The following is a 22511-nucleotide window of genomic DNA, read 5'->3' on the forward strand; positions in this document are numbered from 1 at the left end:
TTAAATCAGTGAAAGCAACATTAAGTGGATAATTATTACAAGAATGCATTTGTGTGAGTGCTTTTTACTCACTCTACATAAGTGGCATGCTGTGATGCAGAAGTAGGGCACTCAAAAAACATTTTATAAATGTTTGAAATTAATTATTTGTTTATTAAATTATTATTATAATAATAATGACTCAAATCATTTTATGAAAAAATAATGTTCCCTAAAAGTAAGACAATAATAAAACCGACTTTTTCTAAAAGCATGAGGTTACCCATCATGCAATATTTACATGCATGTCATGCCTGGTTACTCACTGATCGTCATCCAGTAGATTTCCAGTGGAGGAATTCCTTTAGGTGGATTGCATTCCAGAATAAATGGCTGTCCCTCTTCTACCTCGATTGGATCAATTTTCTCCTTTGGGAACTTTGGAACATCTGGTAAGCACAGCAAAAACAAGGCAAATGCTGAATGCGCAGGTGCAGTGATATAACGTGGCAGCAGGAGGGCAGTAAGAGGCCTGGCTCTCTATAGATCTAACAACGTGCCAACATAAAACAGAGAAGATTTATAGCACCCTATAACCTTGGTCCCAAAGCACAGTAATAACACACCATTACTACATCACCGCCTCATGTCAAACTTCAATGAGTGACTAAGAAGTGCTCATGCTTTGTCACTGCTGCCCCCTTTGGCCTATTTCCATCGTCCAGAGATTTATATGGTGGGTTTTAGAGCACTGTGAGGAAGGTATCTAGCAGTATGATAAAGAGAGCAGTAGGTCTATTTTTCACTCCATCCCCAAAGTTCACATACAGACACTTACACAGCAATAGGAGAGGGCAAAGTTCAGGGGGCTTGTAGCAGGCAAATACAGCAGACACCCCCGCTGAGAGCAAGAGTGGCCATTTCAGCAGACTCCAGCCTCTAAATCTAGTCGAAAGAACCATAATCGTAGGCTCATATTTTACTCACTGGGAATGATGAACTCAATTTCCTCTGACATTGCAGTTCCGAACTTGTTGAAGGCGTAACAGCGATAGACGCCTTGGTATTCGGTGAGGTTCCCATTGTTCGGGATAATAAACGTTCCAGAGTCTTCATAAGTGATCAACATGGGGTCCTGATAAGGATCAAAATCTTGCCCATTCTTTGTCCATTTGAATCTAGATGGGAAAGAATCTTGGATAAACAAACTGAATACTGAAATTATTTACAGCATGTAATAATGTAAAGCATCAAGAAAAGGGAAGTGAAGCCATTCAGTTTTTACAGTGTTATACTAACACACTATTAAAATTGAATTTTAAAAATTTTGGAAGTTTATATATTTTGGATATATATATAATTTTATTTTCAGTAACATATACTCTGGTCAGTGTTGTGGAGAATCTTAATGTTTACTGTTTCAAAATTTAGCATTGTAATGCACCTGAATATATGTAATTAGGTGGAAATCAAAAAACCAAACCCACATGAACACTGGAAGGATGTGAAATAGGGCGGAGTAACCTAAGCTCAGGATCAAACCGGAAACCCTGTACATGTGCAGTGGCAATGCTACTTAAATCTGTGATGTACTGTTAATACTGACTATGTATTTATGTAATTACTATGTAATGTTTTCATAATTCCAATCCAATTTATCATGTCTTTATTGTGATCATTAACAACATCTACCATGGCCTAATACATGACTGACAGCTCAACTGAATTGAATTCTGAACAGTATAAACTTGTATGTCTAATTATATTTTTTATCTTACTCCATAAATATCTAAGTCAAAACCACACTAACCAAAGCCGATGGCGAAAAACAGTCCTTCCAAAGCTCCAAATATTTTTTTATAGGTATTTAATTTATACAGTATATTTTTACATTTTACTTATATAACATTTTACATTCAACTATTCATTGCTTAACACTGGATGTTTACCAGACTTTTATTTTTTTTAATAAAAGACAATTAAGCTTTGATGGAGAGAAAACTTTATGATACAACTTTTATATTTATAATTTTGTGTGGATTTTACTAGACAGTGTATAAGTAAAGTAAATCACTATGTTTTCGTTTGTTTTTTATGTTTGCATGGCTGAACATATAGAATTTCTGTTATTAAAAATATATCTTTTCTGAATGTTGAGTTAATAACAAAAAGTATTTCTAACTTGCCTTCTGTTGTTATTTTAAAAGGGAAATAACCAGCATGGGCTTTGCTCATGTTTCTGTTAATGCAATTGTGATAAAAAATATTACTGTTGATCAGATAATAATACGCACCAGGGCCTCTAGATCAAACATATCTAACTCAAGAATCTGGTGATCTCATTTCCTACATGCCCTCTGAACAAGTGTCTGCCTGACTAGACGCTTTAAGCATTGGAAACTACACCACAGGGAGGAGTGTCATAAATACTCATATGCCAAGTAACCCCCACCCCCAGAGTGTGACTGGTAGTTTTTCATGTTGTGTACAGAGTCATAAACAAACTAGCAAATAAGATAATTTGCACAGTATGTAATTTTTCCCTTTTTTTTTACTTCTCCATTTTTAACAGATATAGTACATAGATATTTTGTTTTAAATAGGACAATTGCTTGAATGCGCAGGTGTTCATGTGCACCTAAAGTGCCTAAAGTGGCTAGTGACTGTATATATACTTATTGTGTTCTAAACAGACACGAACAATTTGTCTATAATCAGTGGTTTGTTATAAATGTTTTATATTACTATAAAAACTGGCATCAAATTTGAGAAATGGATTATGTTTAAATTTATAGAGAGGTTGATCCATATAGTCCACAAAAGGCATGCACAAGGCAGGTTTACAAAAAAAACCAATCATTTTAATCTTTTTAAAAAGATTAATTAATTTGGTTTGTGTGTGTGTGTGTGTGTGTGTGTGTGTGTGTGTGTGTGTGTGTGTGTGTATTGTTTTTGCAATGTTGCTCCTAAAAATAATATTAATAAAAAAATAAAAAATAATAAATTAATAAATTAATAATAATAATAATAATAATAATAATAATAATAATAATAATAATAATAATAATAATAATAATAATGGCATCTTTAAATAAAACGTTCTTGATCTGGGAAAGACACTGTTGTGTTGAAAGACACTCCCTTAGTTTACTCATTAACATAGCATGGAACTGTAGAAATTGTGTTCTACAGATTGTAGAAAAGATGTAAATGTGTAAATTAATCAATCAATAAATAAATATAAACATATTAGATTATAAAATAATAAAATTAATGAACTTATTATGCTGTATGTTCCATTTTGTGTGTATAATGGCACGGTTAATATTTAAGATACAACAAATAATATAATGTGCACAAATAAAGACATCTTGCAGAAATCTGAAAATTATAGCTAAGAAAATAAGCAAACATTCAGGGCACTGACAACCGGTAACAATCTAACAGTCTGCTTTTGCAACACAGCGTAAACTATAATTACCCTGTGTTGCAAAAACCAATCCAATTTTAGGATACACCTCTTTTGGCAATGCTAATGACAATGTGTGTGAGTGTATGGGTGCATGTGTGTGCATGTTTGTGTGCTTACTCTGGATCAGGGTTGCCTTTGGCTTTACACTTGATTGCGAAGCTCTCATCAAAGGACAAAGCGATAAGAGTGGCTGGTGACTGCTCTGTTATCGTTGGCGGCTGCTCAACTGTGTAAAGAGTGCACAGGAGAGGCAGTTACACTACACAGTAAATCCACGAGAGGCTCAGGCATATGGGGCGACTCACTAGTGTGCTCACATTAATCATGGCCAATGATGCATGTGTTCATGTAAGGACCTACTGTGACAGTGTGACCTTAAGGCCTTGATTAACAATGATGTGTAGGTCTAAAACAAGAGGCACGAAACAGTAAACATAATAATATGGTGTAGACAAAAAATAATCAGCTGAACTCTAATTATATTTCATGAATAAACCACAGCCTGAGGCCAAGCAAACATTAAGTTGATGACTTCTTTAAAGGACACTGAATTGCTGGTTTATTACAGTAGGTAAACACTCCGCACTCACTCACACAATATACTTAAGCGATGTACAAGTCATGTCTTGTAAATGTGGTGTGTGGTGTAAACAAACAGACCATATATTGTATTATTACGATGATTGCATCTGACTTAGGACATAGTGAATGTGCAAAATGTCATCTCCAGACACTCCATTTATCAGATTTTTCTCGACTGGTTTACAATAGCCAAAGGCCATGTTGGGATAAGTTCAAATCTTTAATTTTTCTGTATAAGATACAATAAATTCCTTGCAGTAACATTCCTGCAGAAGACCTCCAGGAACATGTAGAGTCCAGGAAAAATCTTTCTTTGCTGCAGGCCAAATAAGGCACATTACTGAACATAATTACATTCTAAATAGTGTACTTAAAAATCTGGCAAATCAATACAGCTACTGTAAGATGTACATAATTTGTCCATTCTTATGAAGCTGTTCATGCAAACATTTTTAAGGACTAATTAACCAACTTATTGTGTGACTCCTTTTGACAATCTAATCATCTAATCATGTCAAAAAGGTATTTTCTTCCTGCTGCTATTAGACTTTACAATCAGAGCATCTCCCAGCAAACCACTCACCAAAAATACAATGTTATTGTGTTTTTTATTTTAATTCACATATATTTCAGCAAACAAAATGTCCCTGCAGGCAGTGTGAGGCATGGCAGGCATGTACATAATGTACAATTCTACATATTCTCAAAGAATGTAACACATAAGCAACATTAGCTAAATAACACAAAACACGATGGATGTATCAATTGCTCAGGACCATACACTTTATGGACAAAAGTATATGTACACCTGATATTTTTAGCTGTATGTGGATGTTCCCCAAACCGTTACCAGAAAGTTGAGCACATGTTTTGTCGAATTACATTTTTCCTTCAATTGAATTGAGAGACCCAAATCAGTGTACAAAGCATGCTCTATAAAGATATAGTTTACAAGGGGGGAGTGGAAGCTGTTAATTGGCCTGTTATAGAGCTCTGACCTCAACCCTATTAAATATCTTAGGGCTGAATTAGGGCACTGTCTGGACCCCAGGCCTGCTCTCGCTGCATCAGCACCTGACTTTACTAATTAGGCTGAATAAGCACAAAACTTAACAAGCACACTCCTCAACATCTAGTGGAACATCTTCCCAGAACACTCCTAAAATCTAGTGGAACATCTTCCCAGAAGGGTGGGTATTTTAGAATAGCAAATTGGGACTAAATGTGGAATGGGATATTCAAAAAGCAAAAATCAATTATATAGCCAAATGTCTGCTAAGTTCTGTCCAGATAAAATAGGTGCCAAGCTCAAGGCCAATAGTGCAAACACATTCTGTTTGCACATACCTGCAAAAAAAAAGCAGAGACTAAATTTGTTGTCTGACCTACTTCTACAAAAGGATTCAAAACATGTCAGTTGTTGGCCTTTTTGTATAATATAATAAATAACTAGAGGGTTACATTTTAATGCTTTAAAAAAAGGTTTTTTTTAAGTGTCTTTCTTATTGTCTTAAATCACATTTATGATTAAATGTATTAGGAACTGCAGAATAGATGTGTTTAAAGCAAAAAGCACTTACAAAAATGCATGAAATTGATAGAATTGGTTACTAGATTTGATACTCATGCTCTAGGGATGTGATGCCCAAAGTACACCCCCAGAGCCAAATCAGACCCATTGACATATGGTAATTAGCCCTATGGTAATTGGCTTCTGTCTATGAATATATAATAAGTGGCCAAAACGCTGCAATATGTCCTTTCACCTGCTGATGGCAGCAGACTGTGTTAACTGTGACTGTGACCGCAGACTGTCGCAAGATGAAATGTGAAATTCAATGTGCGGTTGTACAGGTGTTCAGACGCAAATTGAATACACATTAAGTGCATTCTAATCAGGTCTAAGATAAGCCCCTAAAATATTGTACTGGCTTTAGATCCAGGGAAATACCAAAAACAAAATAAGTCAATCAAAATTTAGAATTTAATGAAATACACATAAATAGTCTAATGACAATTTCTACAGTGTTATATGGTGACTATATTTCAACCTTTAAAAGTGAGAGAGAATGACAACAGAAAAACACAGACACACATTGATTATAGTTGTTTGTTAGGAGAGAAAATACATTTAATTGTATTGTCCACTACAAACTATTAATTGGACCCTACACACACACACACACACACACACACACACACACAGTCTATTATTTAATTATGTGCAGTGGAATTTCATACTGGATCTGGGACTCAAAATCATTAATTTAAAGGTGGCATTGTTTTTTTTTGGTTAGAAAATAAATAAAAAAAATCTTGCTTCCTATTCAACCTTTACACATTAGTAGTTGGTCAAGTCACTTTTTGCTGCAGCTTTAAGTCTTTTGGGTACCAGGGTTACACTTGACAAAGTGATTTTGGCAGATTTTTCTTGGTAGATTTGCTCCAGGTTGTGAACTGCAATTTCTTTGACTGAGCCACAGGTTCTTGATAGGATTGAAATTTGTACTATGACCAGGCCACAGTCGGACATGTAGATGCCAGTGGTAAAGTAATTGTTCTCTTGTTGATGGGATTTCTTTAACAGATGCAAAAAGGCAACTTTCACATCACAGAAGTTAAATACTAATGCAAGCAATGTTTCACCACACTCCGAAAACAAACAAAAATTTTTTTCATCTTACAATAATTGATTTTGAGTTCCTGTGTTAAAATACTGAACAAAATATCAATGCAACATTTGTAGTGCAGTAATATGAGACAATTAGTAAGTGGTCTGAATAATTTTGCAAGGCATAGTATATACACCTATTGCTAAGGCAACAGGAAGATAAAAAAAAAGGATGATAAATGACACCTGTTTAAAATCTGTCCAATAAATTAGACTGGTACTAGGAGAAAAATTGGAATATATTTCTCTCATTAGTGTGCTCAAGCATTTGGAAAAAATGTTCACTTGTTCACATTTTGCAGCATATTAAAGAATACATCCATAATTGATCACCTCCAAATGAGAAAAAATAGGAATATAACAATTTAGAATCAGTGTTGGAAAATTATTATATGACATTAATCATAACTTACTTTCCAATGGAATTTCCAGAGTGTTGCTGAAATGGCTGGTATTGAGAAATGCCCCCAGCAGCAGGGCGACACCCAGTCTCCACGGTAACCGCATCACTGGCTACACACTCAGAGTTGAGCAGAGAAAGAAACAAAAACTGGTGTGGGGCAGATCTCAGTACATCTCACTCCAGTAGATACAGGAGATTTGTGACCTGCGCAAAACAATACACTTATCACCCACAGATCAGACACTGCTCACAATTAGCCATTGTTAGACATTTCCAAATGTCAAGGTGTGAACACACTTGCAAATACACACGGGCACACTAAATTTGTTAGAAGGTTCTGTTAGTCTTTCCCCCAAAGGTTCACACCCACTCGATAACACCATATGCTCACAAAAAAGTGTGCAAAAACATGTATGCTCATACTAACATGCATGCTTAAACACCCCCCCACACACACATCATCATTGAAAGAGCACACCTGCAACGATGCTTCCAACCCACGTGTCTCTTTATACAAAATGAGCAGAATCTCCATATTAAAGGTTTCTGCGGCACACTCCCAGGAACCAGACATTGTGTCCCTGTTTATTATTTGTTGGAATGAGTGGCAGATGCATTTTCCTCCATCCTAAGCTTCATAATGCAACATACAAAAAGAATGAATGTAAATAAATGGGTGGCCTCCTGTGGGTATGATGATACACAACAGATGTTGCAGAAATTATGCTGAATTATAAATTCATGGCACAATAACGGACACAGAATCGGATGAACTGGTTTTAAGAGTGTAAGCAATACTAGACAATGGATATCCCTCTCTTTCAGAGAGCAAGTGCTGTGAATATTCATTTAGGTACAACAAGGTAGGGTTGTATAGTTCTGTTTGTGAGACCACTTTTCTTTAGTTATTTGGTAATAATAGCATAACCAGCAATGTTTTTTTTAGAATGATAGTGCACTTTACATCCGACGAGACACCAGGGGCTACAATATAATGAAGACTCAGTTGGAGGGGTCAGGTTCTAAAGGCTCCAACTATAGCAAACAAGATACGGTAATGCTTCAAACATGAAAATGAACAGCCCCGCCTCCACATCTTTCTTTGCTCGAGGCAAAATACAACTTAGTTGGATGCTGTTTTATTGTATTGCATCTCTTAAACAGACAGAACAAACCAGCATAGGCACGATTCCATTATGAACGACCTATTTATTATATTAAACACTTCTGTTATAGTTTTAGTTTCGGGTTTAAGTCCAGAAAGCTCTGTGCGGTGTGTTTTATTCCAGTGTACACAATGTTTTCTCTCAAAACATACCCATTCTATTAACTAAATACAATATGCTTACATTGTCTTACAGAATTTACATTACAGCATGTCATGCTTTTTTTTAAAGATATTGTTCTATTGTAAGTAAAAAGCTTGGTAATTGATTTATTAATTTATTTTGGCAATGAAACCTTATATCATGGAATTGCACTGATGAAATCTTTAGACTACTATTTTATCTTTTTAATTCTTTTATCAGTTCATGATATTGAAGTTTCTGGAAATGTGTACATATTTAGCAAAGGTTCAGTTTAGTGCTGAGAGTCTCTCTCTCTCTCTCTCTCTCTCTCTCTCTCTCTCTCTCTCTCTCTCTCTCTCTCTCTCTCTCTCTCTCTCTCTGTTTAACTTACACAGGGCATTTGTATAAAAAAATTCCGTATAAATTTTGTTAACACATAACATACAAAAAAAAAAAAAAAGGATTTCACCATAAAGTATATACACTTGTGAAAAGAAAAATACACCCTCTTTCAATTATTATGGATTTAGGGTTAGGTCTTAAAATGATGAAATACAAACTGAATTTCATGAAATAAAAACAAATCATGACATATTACACTATGTCTTTATAAAAATTTAAGATGAATGGAAATTTTTTGTGCTAATAACTGATATACCTTTACTGTTTCCATGGAATTTACAAGGCTGAGAAGAAGCTAAATGTTGCTAAACAAATGCCCTTGATTGAGCAAATTGATTGTCAGCAAGTGTGACAGCAAGAGTGACAACTGTTGTCTGGGAAGAGGTTATAAGGTCATTTCCAAACAATTTAAGGCCTTTTATTATACAGTGAGGAAGATTATTCAAAAGTGAAAAACATCTTGCCAATCATCCTAGAAGTGGATGTCCCAGCAAAACCCCAAGGTCAGATCATGCAGTGCTCAGAGAAATTGTAAAAAAAAAAAAAAAAAGCAGGTGTTACATTTTAGACTGAACAGTCCTCAGTTATGTTAAATGTAAACATACATGAGAGTACAGTTATCAAAAGACTGACAAGAATAGTAAGACCTCTGGAACAATGTCCTTTGGACACATGAGCCCAAAGATGCTCGGCCATAATGCACAGTGCCACATGGATATGTACAAATGGATGATGGAAACATTTGGAATCTAAAGCTGCATTAAGAGATCTATAAAGATGCAAAATGTTTATTTAAGTCAAAAATTCAAAGGTTTGTCATACCAAATATTGGCTTTTTTATTTTTATGTTTACCATAGAATGTCAAATGACCAAATTCTTTTGTTAGCAGTTTTATTGCATCAAAAATGCATTGCATATGTTTTTAACATAATTTTAGTATTATATACAGTTTGCTCAACATTAATTCAATATCATGTTACTTTATGTGCAGTGTACTGAAAAAAAAATCTTAACAATGATATTTTTATTTTTAAGGATATGACATTATTATACATTCCTCTATATAGAGTAGTTAGATAGTATGGTTTGGCTTTTTTGAATTGTAATTCTCTTTGGTGGAAAGTAGATTTACTGTAAAGCTCACCCCAAAAATGGAAAAGGAGAAAATCACTTTCCAATCTGGCAATTCATCCAATCATATTTCAGTCATATGCTTTATCCACATCTGTATGTCTAATTTTATATGATGAAGTAAACATCAGTAACAATTAATAAACAGGAAACTCTTCACTATTCTTATATCCATGCTGAAATCTCAGAGTTATACCATCTTGTATGCAAGCATTTCTACAGTGTAACTGATGGTGCATGTGCATTCCAGATAATATTCACAAATCACTTTCAGGGAACATTTATATCACAAATTATTGTATGACCAGCCTACCCTTAATCTTAGTGTATTAACTGGAAATGAGTCATATGACAATATGTCATGACTATAAATCTTTTTTACACATCAATGAATTTTCATTAAATAAAAATAATAATTACAAATGCGATATTATAGTACCAATTACCACCGGATTACATTAATTTGTTATATTAATTTACATAGCTACATCAAAAAAAAAAAAACATTTGTAATGCCAATTCCTGGCTGATCCTTAAGTCACTGCCTCTAATTAACTTTATCATTTAGCATTCATGTTTGTGTTTAAGCTCTGACTTTGCAGTCAAGTCAATTGTTTATCTGCTGCTGAGCCATTCTCATTCAGGCTGTGACCCAGCTCATTAGATTGCTTCCTTTGGCTCTAATTAGTCAAATATCCAACAGCAAAATGAACTACTAATTATAACATAATGAGTATTTGTGAAAGTTGAAGAGAAAAGTAGTCTTAGAATCCCACACAAGCTCAGATAAGTGACCCCACAAAACGTTGTGCTTTAATAATGCTCAGCAATATGACACAATATATTGCCAAAAGTTTGCACCTATGACACCTGGTCATAAGTATGGTATTTGTTTTTTTGAGTCTTGCATTCCATATTTAGTCCCAATTTGCTTGTATAATTCCCTCCACCCTTCTGGGAATGTGCGAAGGGGCATTGTCATGCTGGAACAGGTCTGGGGCTAATAGTTCAAATGAAGGGAAAATTTCATGCTACTGCATCCAAAGACATCCTATTCAATTGTGTGTCTTCAGCTTTGTGATAACAGATTGGGAAAGAGCCACATATGGCTAAGACAGTGAGGTGTCTTAATACTTTTGTCCATATAGTGTACATTCATACAATGTGTGCAAATGGTTTCTTTAAACCAGTAAAAAGGTAAGCAGGAAGTGTTCAAGATCCAGCCTCTCTCATTTTCTCTGCACTATTTAATCTGCCGTTCAATTTAACAAACCCAACAGGAAAACATAGATCAAACACCAGTGCATGGAGACTTTATTGAACAATTGACATATGAGCAAGAAGGAGTCGATTTCCTTTGTTTCTCTTCAGGGGGTTTGTTTTCCAGATGGGCATGAATACTGCACTACAAGTCTGTGTAGGATTAACCCTGTCTCTCTACTTTTTTCAAGTCGATGCTGGTTGCTCTGACCTCCTCTATGACCTTTGTGATTTCCTAGGAAAGTCATTAGAAGCTAAGAAAATTGGTTTTTGCACCACTGAGCCATATAACTAACCATATATTTTTTTTATCTAAAACAATGTGCTTTAGGCATTTCTAAAAATGTCTTCTTAATATTAATATAAGCATACTGTACTTTGAACAACCAAAGACCTCTCAAATGGATACACTATATCTTTACTCTAATTGAACTGGAGGGCCCTCCATCAAATTGAATTTGGCTGCTGTTCATTATTGCTGAGTGTCTAGCAGAACGCAGTATGGCCATCTGGTTGGGGACAGCTTGTAAACCATGGGACCGGACATGAAAGACATTAGTAGTTTAGCACTACTTCATCCATATGCTATATAGGCAAGTGACTATTCGCAAAGCATCTACGCAAACACACAATTCATAGATGAGTACATTTATATCTTTTGATATTAGCACCCTCTTTGTCATTAAATGTCTTTATTAGCATATGCAGAGCATGCTAGAGTATAACTGATTCAGAAACATCCAATCTGCCAGGCAGTTGCTCATGTACATAGAACTAAGACCTGTTAAAGGACCTCAGGCTGTTTCCTGATCCCCTCGCTCTGTGCCGGAGCCTCACACCCTAGCTTGCTGAAGTTGGCAGGAGGCTAAAAGCTGCCAGCGTGGGAAGCCCAGTGTGACCTCTGACCCTTACTAGTACTGGCACTGCCGAAGCACATCAGTATATGACAGGTGCCAGAAAAGGAGGAGAGGAGGATGGAATCTGGGGCAAGGAAAATCTGGAGCATGCTTTCTTCAGATGGATAGTATCTCTTTCCCTTTCCTCCACTTCCCTAGCTCACAGCAAGGATTCCTTTAGCACTGCGGATAAGCATAAATCAAGGGACTGGGAAGGTGGGAAATTAAAGTGACAGAGTGGGGCACCTTGTAAAGATCATTTAGTTAAAAAACCATGCCATGCCACCCACACTTAACACACCCTTGTGTTTGCACCCTTTTTTTGCCTAGATGTATGCACCTGGGACACTTTAAGAATTTTATTGTTAATATATATGTAAAAATGAGCTGTTCTCATGAGTAAATAAATAGCTTCGGAACAATCGTAATTTGTATAGTATGTCATCCAGCACTGGTTTTTGTTACTTTAGGAAAATCCATCTGCTACTCTTTGCTAGTTCTGTGTTAAATTACTTATTGTGTGGGAGTTTTTCATGCTGGCCGGTAATTGGATTAACTCATACTAGCTGAATTAAAGTGCATTCGAACACATTTAACAGTGGACGATCTGATTTGGGCTCCTTCCACATAGTTCAGGCATGACTGTGACTAACATCACCAAATAATTGTTTCCTTGCAGCTGATTATAGCATTTTATTTTAGTTGTGTTTAATCACTTGTTTATTAATTTTCATTGTCCAATGAGCTAATTTTCAATAGCGGGTGAAAATAAAAGATGAAAAAAAAAAACATATTTGGGAATGATGAAACAATAACCAATTAGAGTTGGAGTGTTGCTCTGAATGCAAGGCAATTCATTAAGGTTTTTTTTCTTTTTTTTTGCTTTATCCCTTCTTTCATACTAGGCCAAAGACTACACTCTATATATCAACTTATTTGACTTAAATTCAATCCATATAAATAAAGAATTGTGCCAATATGTCATCTGCTGTGACCTTCTCATGCTACACAATCTAGTTAATGTTACAGTTATCCAAGCCATACGCCATAAGACTGTAGTGTCACCACTAAAGGTGTGCAATCTTGGCCTTACATCACTACAGTGTTGTAGTATGCTTAAATATGCAAAGATTCTTAGAAAATGATGTGCTTTCTTTGCTAATTTAGAATGCATTAACTTCATCGAATTTGGAAAAGCATTTTGAGGATCTTATATTTGTTAACACTGAACACTAATGGTAAATTAATTAATTAATTTTATTGGTTAACAATGGAACTGAATTGAACCACTGAATTAAATATTGTAGCTGTTTAGGGTTTTATAGCCAAGCAAATGTTGATAACAGTTGCTTGGCTATAAAACCCTAAACAGCTACAATATTTAATTCAGTGGTTCAATTCAGTTCCATTGTTAACCAATAAAATTAATTAATTAATTGGAGCTGCAGTAGAAGATGTTCATTAAAAAGGAGAGTAAAAAAAGAAATAGAGTAAAAGTATGGATTTTTGCAGGCTTCATAGAGATGCACAGAAAGATAGAGTGGGTGTTAAGACATGACCAAGAGAGTAAAAAGATGATGAAGTTGATGGATACAGCCTCAACCACAATAAATGAACAGTGGAGTTCCTGACCTAAGCTCCCCTGTGACAGGATGACGAATAACCCCATGACCACAGTGAAACGTGCTGTGGGCGACAGAGATGGACAGGCCCCCTGACTCTAGCAAAAACACAATTTAAAAGCCCCATCAAATCCAGTACATTCCTAAAATCAGTAAACTGCTACATGCTTTCCTTGATTTTATTGATTAGGCTTTCCAAGGGTCTAGGTCAAGCCTTCACTACACAAAGATGCACTTCAGGCAAAAGCAAACAGTAAGAATAGTAGTTCTGCTGTTTCAAATGGATTCCTAAAGTAAGGAAACATGTTTTTGTAAGTACTTCCATATAAATAAAAAACATTATCAACATAATATTTTTTACCAGACATACAGTACAGACCAAAGGTTTGGACACACATTCTCATTCAAAGAGTTTTCTTTATTTTCATGACTATGAAAATTGTAGAGTCACACTGAAGGCATCAAAACTATGAATTAACACATGTGGAATTATATACATAACAAAAAAGTGAACTGAAAATATGTCATATTGTAGGTTCTTCAAAGTAGCCACCTTTTGCTTAGATTACTGCTTTGCACACTCTTGGCATTCTCTTGATGCCTACTTTGAAGAACCTACAATATTACATATTTTCAGTTCACTTTTTGTTATGTATATAATTCCACGTGTTAATTCATAGTTTTGATGCCTTCAGTGTGAATCTACAATTTTCATAGTCATGAAAATAAAGAAAACTCTTTAAATGAGCAGGTGTGTCCAAACTTTTGGTCTGTACTGTAAATATTCAGTAATAACTGAGAATATTATTTGGAATACTATTACAGTTATTATAGAACTCAGACATCTTGTATGTCTGACTGCAGCTATTGCATCAATTTATAATTGTGTAAATAAAACAATAGCAAAATGTTTGCTGTATATTTATTTACACAATTCTAAATTGATGCAATAGCTGCAGTCAGACATACAAGATGTCTGAGTGTGTGTGTGTGTATACACACTGTGCTATTGTTGTATTGTCTGATATTGCAAGCTTGGTTTCATTACATGAGATTATTTCATTGATTGTATTTTTTATTATTGTACAGTGCTTTCTGTAGTTTTCTTCTGTAGTTTTTTCCATGAGTAATTTACCCATAGTTCCCCATTTCCATCCTTAGTACACACGTTAATGAATATGGTTTAAATTAGCTCAGTCGCTGAGTTAGTGAGCTGAGCAGAGAGGATTATGAATTATCAATGATCTGCAATGACCAATTTATTTATTTAGGAAGCTTATTTACCTGCCATCTGGTAGATAACTTGGCTCAATAGTCAGCTCCACCTGTCATTAACATAGGGGTTCCCAAAACCCCAAATGGAGTTAGTTGATTTAAAATAGATTGTAAGAGATACCCCTAATTCCCTATTTTTGATCTTTTATTTATTTTACAAATCATTATTATACATATAAAAAATACCACTCTGATTAAGTGGTATACTATATAACTATATATATATATATATATATATATATATATATATATATATATATAGTTAACTAGAAGCCTCTCTCTCTAAAAGGTCTGTTTTGCATACCAGTCTGAATATTCATTATTAGTAAATACTTGATAAATATATAAAATTACAGGTCGGAGTTTTTAATATAAGACACAGCTTATGACAGTAATTTACATTTAAATTTACCAGACGCCCTTATTCAGAAAAAAAATGCATCCACACTGACTATGAAAATTGTAGATTCACACTGAAGGCATCAAAACTATGAATTAACACGTGGAATTATATATGGAATTATATACATAACAAAAAAGTGTAAAACAACTGAAAAATTTCACATTCTAGGTTCTTCGAAGTAACCACCTTTTGCTTTGATTACTGCTTTGCACACTCTTGGCATTCTCTTGATGAGCTTCAAGAGGTAGTCACCTGAAATGGTCTTCCAACAGTCTTGAAGGAGTTGGCACTTGTTGGCCCTTTTGCCTTCACTCTGCGGTCCAGCTCACCCCTAAACCATCTCGATTGGGTTCAGGTCCGGTGACTGTGGAGGCCAGGTCATCTGGCGCAGCACCCCATCACTCTCCTTCTTGGTCAAATAGCCCTTGATGCCTTCAGTGTGACTCTACAATTTTCATAGTCATGAAAATAAAGAAAACTCTTTGAATGAGAAGGTGTGTCCAAACTTTTGGTCTGTACTGTGTGTATATATACATATATATATATATATATATATATATATATATATATATATATATATATATATATATATATATATCCTGCTAGTCATGCTTTCTGGTGTAAAATGAACTATGCACATTTTATGTACTTTAATTTGCAAACATAGTCTTGCTACACAACAAAATGTTCCTGATACCAAACAAGTCACCAACACAATCTACAGTATAAATAAAATACGGCAATCAGATTGTATCTATATTTATATATCAATATTTTTTATATATTTAAACTGAAAACCTGCCTTTTCTCTTGCATAATGCCACTAAAACAAGGGAAACACATACTGTGAAAAGTCATTCATTTTCTTTATTTTTTGAAGTATTGGTGACTCATGCAAACTGCCCAAGGCACTGGAATTTCTGCAGAAAATCGCAGCTTATACTATAAGTACTATTCAGCACAATGGAGTGAATCTGAAAAATCCCCCAGCATGTGACATGTGTCAAGCATAAACCAAGTCTGAATGAATTGCCTTGGCCATATACCACCCTGTTGCATTAAAAGCATACTGCTTTTCATGTGGCGAATTGTCTAAACAATTTTATTAGTTTATAAACATATCATTATACAGTATGTCTGGCAAAAGATGCAACTAAATTGACATTTGACCTCATCTCACAGTGTGCACGGTGGGTCTTTTCATCTATGTAATCAATAAGAATCTGTAAATTAACAAAATCTTTCATGTATTACCATTTTATTTGTAATAATAAAAAAACTGTTCTCCTGGAAACCTGCCACAACAAACATTTCTGTTACTGGGAAGTTAATATCTGTAATGTATTTTAAATCTTGTAGTATTTTAAATCAAACACGTACAATATTGTGGAAAATCAAAAGTATCCTTATTCATCAAAACATTTTGACAGTTGAAACAGTTTTACAGGCAACCTATTGATTGATTTCTATGTTTTTTAGTTTTCACTACTAATCCTACTAATTTTTTTGCCAAAAGATTTTTCCTTATAAAGATTATCAAAATAATTTTTAATCCTTCAAATGGGCCAACAAGTCAGTCAGCAAATCTATCAACTGCTATAACTTAGCAATGACTAAAACAAAACCTATAGGCATTTTCAAAACAATAGGCATTTTCAAAACAATAAACAACAAAGTGGGACAATGGAACAGATTTTGTGGCCTGACGCTCTTCTGGTAACTGCTAAGGATGCTAAACATGCTTATATCTAACTGTCAACTGACTGTTTTTTTTCTTTAAGATTACTGTTTCACTTGAATCTTAACTAGTCATTTATTAATACTTGTATCACTGAGAAACATGAAATGACAAAGGCAAAAAAATCCATAAGTCATGCATCAATGCTGGAAAGATTAGAAAATATACAAATGAAATGCTCATATCCACTGAGCATATAATCGGCCTGGAACCATGTAAAGGTCTATTTGTTTTCCTCATTCAAAGTGACAGGGTTGATTAGAAAGGCAAAAATTACTTCAAGGATCATGGTTGCATATTTGCAGAAGTTGCTTTTTGGATAACTCCTATACAAAAGGAACACTGATTACTATTACACATGATAGATTATTCTGGAATCCATGAAGATACCAAGAGTTCTTAATGTGATAATCTGGCTACATATGGGAAGAGTTACATCTGGGTTGTGGTTTGAGCATTCAGCAGGAGAATTCATCTAAAACATCAGAATTCAATGAACACATAATCAAGATTTTGACACAAAACTGTTTTACATTTACTGTAAATGTTGCCACTTGCATTATTTTGCACTATTGTACTATTTTTGTTTTTGTGTAACTGTAGTGTGTGTGTGTATGTATGTATGTATGTATCTATCTATCTATCTTGACTATATTCAAGGGATTTTCACTCTTTATTTTGCTATTGCTATCATAAGTTCCTGAAACCAAGCAAATACCTACAGTATAAATACAAATACAAATCTTTTCTTACCTAACTTTCTATGTACAAACTGGAAACCTGCTTTTCCTCTTGCATAACACCTCTAATAAAAGGAAAACACATACAGTATTGTTATAGCACTCACATAACCTTGCTGCCTATAGGAAGAGTTACATTTGGGTTGTGGTTTGATCATTCAGCAGGATCATTCATCTAATGTCAGAATTCTGAAAAGTTGTTCAACAAACAACACAGAATCAAGATTTTAGCATGGCCATGAAAAAAGAACTGTGGCTGACCTGAACAATAAAATCCATAAAAGAGTATTTAGGGCCCTGGATGACAAACAAAGATGCTTTTGTGGCTCACAGATCCCTTACTTTTACCTGAGATCAATCAGTAACAGATTAATCTCATTATCCACAAACATTAAAAAAAAAAATCACTTAATCTTATCCACCTTTTTCAAGAATTTGGCTTAAAACTTAAATCTTCTTTGTTTCCATTTAGCACAGTTTACTGCAATTCACCTTTGTTTGACTCAGGAAGCCTATTTAAGTGCCACATGTGGTACTGTAAACTATAGGGAGGTTCTCTTCAAGTAAACTTGAGGAAGAACAGTTTAACTACAAACTGCTAAAGGAAAAATAATATATTTTCTGTACAGCTGAGATTACATGCGAGGCAGTAAAGAATAAAAGAGAACATATTGTAAGGGCTCTGTGATCACAGATGTGCTGTCAAGTGGGAAGTGGGGAAAAAGAAGGAAAGAAAAAGAGGTGAGAGAGAAATTGAAATTTGTACATACAGTACAACACATAAAGAAAAAAATCATGATTAAAACTGCAGGTAAATGAGAGCTTGAATTTACCTTCTCTGATTTTTATCTCCTATTTCTGTCTCTTTGAAGTCTGTGAATCATGGAGTATTCATTCTCAGGACAATAATGATGTTAGCCTGTGATTCGTTTTGAGTGGCATGAAGTGGGTGTGTGGCTGGGACCAATTTCACAGGAGAGACTGCTGGATTATTTCGTAGAAACAGAAATAGCCAAGGCTCTCACCACATCCACTCACAACATCTGACGGATGTTGGCAATCTCCCAGAAAGCAACTGGTCACAGTTGGAAAAGATGGATGAAAATTACCTTCCAGATCTGCGGCATCTGAACCTGAAGCCAATTTGTGTTCTGCACCAAAGGGAGATTTTGATTTCCCAGTGCTGTGGAGAATTGTTATTTTGAGGTGGTGCAGTGAGTAAATAGCTCTCATTTGATTTTACGTATTACTCTGCTTCCACAATTTAACACATGACCACTTTGTTTCAAGTTCTGGATGTGTGATGCCAAATGCTACAAGTAAGAACTTCCTGGTATGATCTGGACAAACTCTCCATGACAGTCTGTTTAAAGATTTGGCGGTCATAGTAAAAATGTTCTGTGCTTGTTCATCATTCCAGTGCTTACATAAACGTGTATCTCTTTTAACTCTTCTTTTACGATTAACTGTATGAGAACTTCCAGCTTCACAGGAAACTTTCTAACAGCTGTCACCATAAAAACAGCAGGATAGAAATGTTTTTTTTTTTTTGGAAATAAAACATACAATTTAAACTGATGCACTTTTCAAAAAACAGAACAACAGATGTACATGGTATGAAATACAGTACAATAAATGAGTAAAAAGCCAAACCTAAACATTTTTCATTTCTTCCTAGACACTAAAAATCAGAATTTAAAAAATCCTCAAATCTTAAATCTCACCTTTCTTCCTAAGACTCCACCCATAACACATGTGCCGAGACCCAAAACACTTGCTCTGCTACTGTAATCCCAAACCTGGCGCACTTGTAACAAGCTCAGCCAAAGCACACAAAACAGGAATCTCACTACTCACAAGTCCTCGGTCCATTCTTTTCTTTTCTTCTGCCTCTGGCTAACCCCTTCCTCTGATACACATTACAACAGACTGAAAACAGAATGCAGACAAGAATTTGTGATACGAGGAGCTGAGAAAGTACTCTGTAGGCGTTCACGAGATGGGAGGCACAGGAAAACCGTATGCTGCCAGAGCCTCTCCCTTGGCAAAAGAGCTCATTAAGTGAGTGACAATCATGCTGCACAAAGCCTGATCTGAGAGCTATTCACTGCACTGAGCGGGTAGGGGAGAAAGAGAGAGAGAGAGAGAGAGAGAGAGAGAGAGAGAGAGAGAGAGAGAGAGAAAGAGAGAGAGGGGGCACCAGTAAAGGAATGTTAAAAAAGGGATGACTACTTTAAAAAATAGATTTTTCCAATAAAAAAGTGACCTTCAAGAAAGCAATCAAAGCTAAGATCTGATAATGCATATTCGTATGCATTATCTGCATTCAATATTTAATCTTGTTTAAATAACATTACTGTATAACTCATAATAACTGACTTTCTATCATTAAACTGCATTTCTTCTATCATAGCATCATTGAACACATGCTTTAAAAACACACACATACACACATAGAGGCAAGCATGGATTCAGCACACTCTGCTCCAGGTCTCTAAGACACCTACAAACAGCTGCAAATGGCTTCTCATGTTCAACTAATTGGCATCAATTGCACTGGGAACATAATCCAGAACATGACCAGAAACCCAAGGAGCATGTGATTTTTATTTGACTATAGCTATAGGTGGTCTAGTAACAATCCCTAACCAGCAAACTGAGAAAAAGACCCAGTCCTTGCCCATTATGTTGGAAAGAAGAGGGGTGAGGGGGAGATTCAGGATGATATATGATGTGGAATGGGGTGTACGACTTACAGTTTAACAGGAAAGCCGGAAGAGGAAAATTGGAAACGGGGGGGAAGGTAGAGGGGTCATGCTTGAATTTTACTGCTACGGGTCGTTAAGAGACAGAAAAGGCTTCAAAGCACAGAAAATAAATTCTTGAAATAAAAAATATATAAAAAAATGCAGAGGAGATTCTACATAAGCCTATATCAAGCTGACATGTCAGCCATGTACAGCATTGTCCATGCTTTTATTGGGTTTGCTGTAGGAAATATGATCCTAACAGGTGCTATCAATTCGTTGTAATAGCATTTAATTTACAGGCACCAGAAAATTAGAAATCAAACATAATTAATGTATTTGTAAGCTTGCCTTTTAAAGGTTTTATTAATTTCATCCCCTCTGACTAAAGCTAATTATCTTAACTAATTATATAAGAGACATAACTATCCTTTCTATATATCGTTACACCAATGTGTTGTTTAATATTCAAATGAATGCCTCAAGTTCAGATTCAAATAAAGGCAATACATCACTTACACCTTATTGCGATCAACCGGAAAGACCTGTCCTGTGTGAACTTGAGCAACAGATGTTCTGGCAAATGAAAGGCAATAAAGGTGCTGCCATCAGTTAAAATAACTCAGCTGAGTTGTTTATATTGATGAAATCATGTGATTAATCATCACTGTGATTCATCTTCATTTAAGCAATAACACAAACAAGTTTCATCTTGAATCATCCACCGCTTCAAAACGTCAATGTGCTTTAAATAACTAAGAATGGGGTTTAAGACAAATGCCATGGTGTATTTAATCGAGAGAATGGATTGCCAAAACCAGACTCTGAGAACACTCATTGCTATGTCAATCCAGGTCCCTTGGCACTCCCATCAAGTGCCAGCAGGATGGGACTGCTATTATGAGTTGCATAAACAGAGGGAAGCCTTATGAACTTTGCACAAGCACTTACAGAGGTAAGCAGTGAAGGACAGTGGACGAAGGGGAAGAATAAAGCTGCGGAAAGGATGGACAAAGCTGCCAGCTCTCTGGAGTTCAGCTAGGCTGAACAAACCTGACATTGTTCTTGGTACTGCCGAGAGGACAACTCCCCCCCCTCCCCTTCTCTTTCACCATCTCTGCGCCTTTGTGCCCCCCTTCTCCATGGTTCACAGTAAGCCACCATGCATTACAGGGTTCTTCCAGGGTCATCTGATCTGGCATTCACAAACCAAAACAACTCTGACAAACATTTTGTGCATCCATTGTTTTTAGCTTTAATCCCTCATTAATAGTAATATTTTTTTTATTCAGAGTTTTCAGAGTTCTTTTAAATAATGGCTTACATTGATAACGTATAATTACAATAATTTGACAAACCTTATCTACTGGCTACTCAAAACAGCAGTTTGCAGAGAGTCAGGGCAATGCAGAAGCAGCCAATCAGACCACTTGCATGAAAAAAACTGCACTAGCTGCAAAAAAACCCCACAAATCGCATCAATCGCCAAGCCAAATGCGGCACACAGGGAGCACAGGTGTTCTCCGCTACAGGAAATAACCTCAGTGTAACCTTCAGGCAAAACTGACAACCTGCACCATGTGCTCACCTGGGTCCTGATCAACTCCACCATTCTGTCTTTGGTGTTCTATGTTTTGGCTTTACAAAGGAACCCCTAGAGCATCTGTATAGTCTGAGGTATAAAAAGTAGGGTATTGAACATTAAAGGATTAGTGGCATGAGAAGCTCATCAGTATTAGACCAACAAAAAATGCTTTTTGCTGCATCCACACCACATTATCATTGAAGACCAAAAGCCAATTTTTATAAAGGTATCTAAGATAATCTAACTAAGACATATGCCACATCTCAATCAGCTCCCTCACTCCCTATGTCGTGACTCAGTATATAATGTTAATGG

General features: G+C 35.5%; 1 protein-coding gene across 8 annotated transcripts in view; it reads right to left on the reverse strand.

The window, feature by feature from the left end:
* The window catches only part of chl1b (cell adhesion molecule L1-like b), an 84403-nt gene that overhangs the window by 36650 nt on the left and 25242 nt on the right, over nucleotides 1-22511 (reverse strand). For 5 of the 8 annotated variants that reach the window (XM_046847061.1, XM_046847086.1, XM_046847048.1 and 2 more), the window contains 4 exons: nucleotides 7118-7311; nucleotides 3569-3677; nucleotides 967-1157; nucleotides 306-428 (listed from right to left, as the gene is read on the reverse strand). In XM_046847061.1, coding sequence (XP_046703017.1) covers nucleotides 306-428; nucleotides 967-1157; nucleotides 3569-3677; nucleotides 7118-7211 — 517 coding nt within the window. In that variant the 5' untranslated portion in view covers nucleotides 7212-7311. Of the gene's footprint in view, nucleotides 1-305; nucleotides 429-966; nucleotides 1158-3568; nucleotides 3678-7117; nucleotides 7312-17877; nucleotides 17897-19588; nucleotides 19930-22511 lie in introns of those variants that run through there. The other 3 variants (XM_046847055.1, XM_046847079.1, XM_046847070.1) reach the window with 3 other exon arrangements.

This window comes from Silurus meridionalis, chromosome 1 (genome assembly GCF_014805685.1).
Source record: "Silurus meridionalis isolate SWU-2019-XX chromosome 1, ASM1480568v1, whole genome shotgun sequence".
Lineage (NCBI taxonomy): Eukaryota > Metazoa > Chordata > Actinopteri > Siluriformes > Siluridae > Silurus > Silurus meridionalis.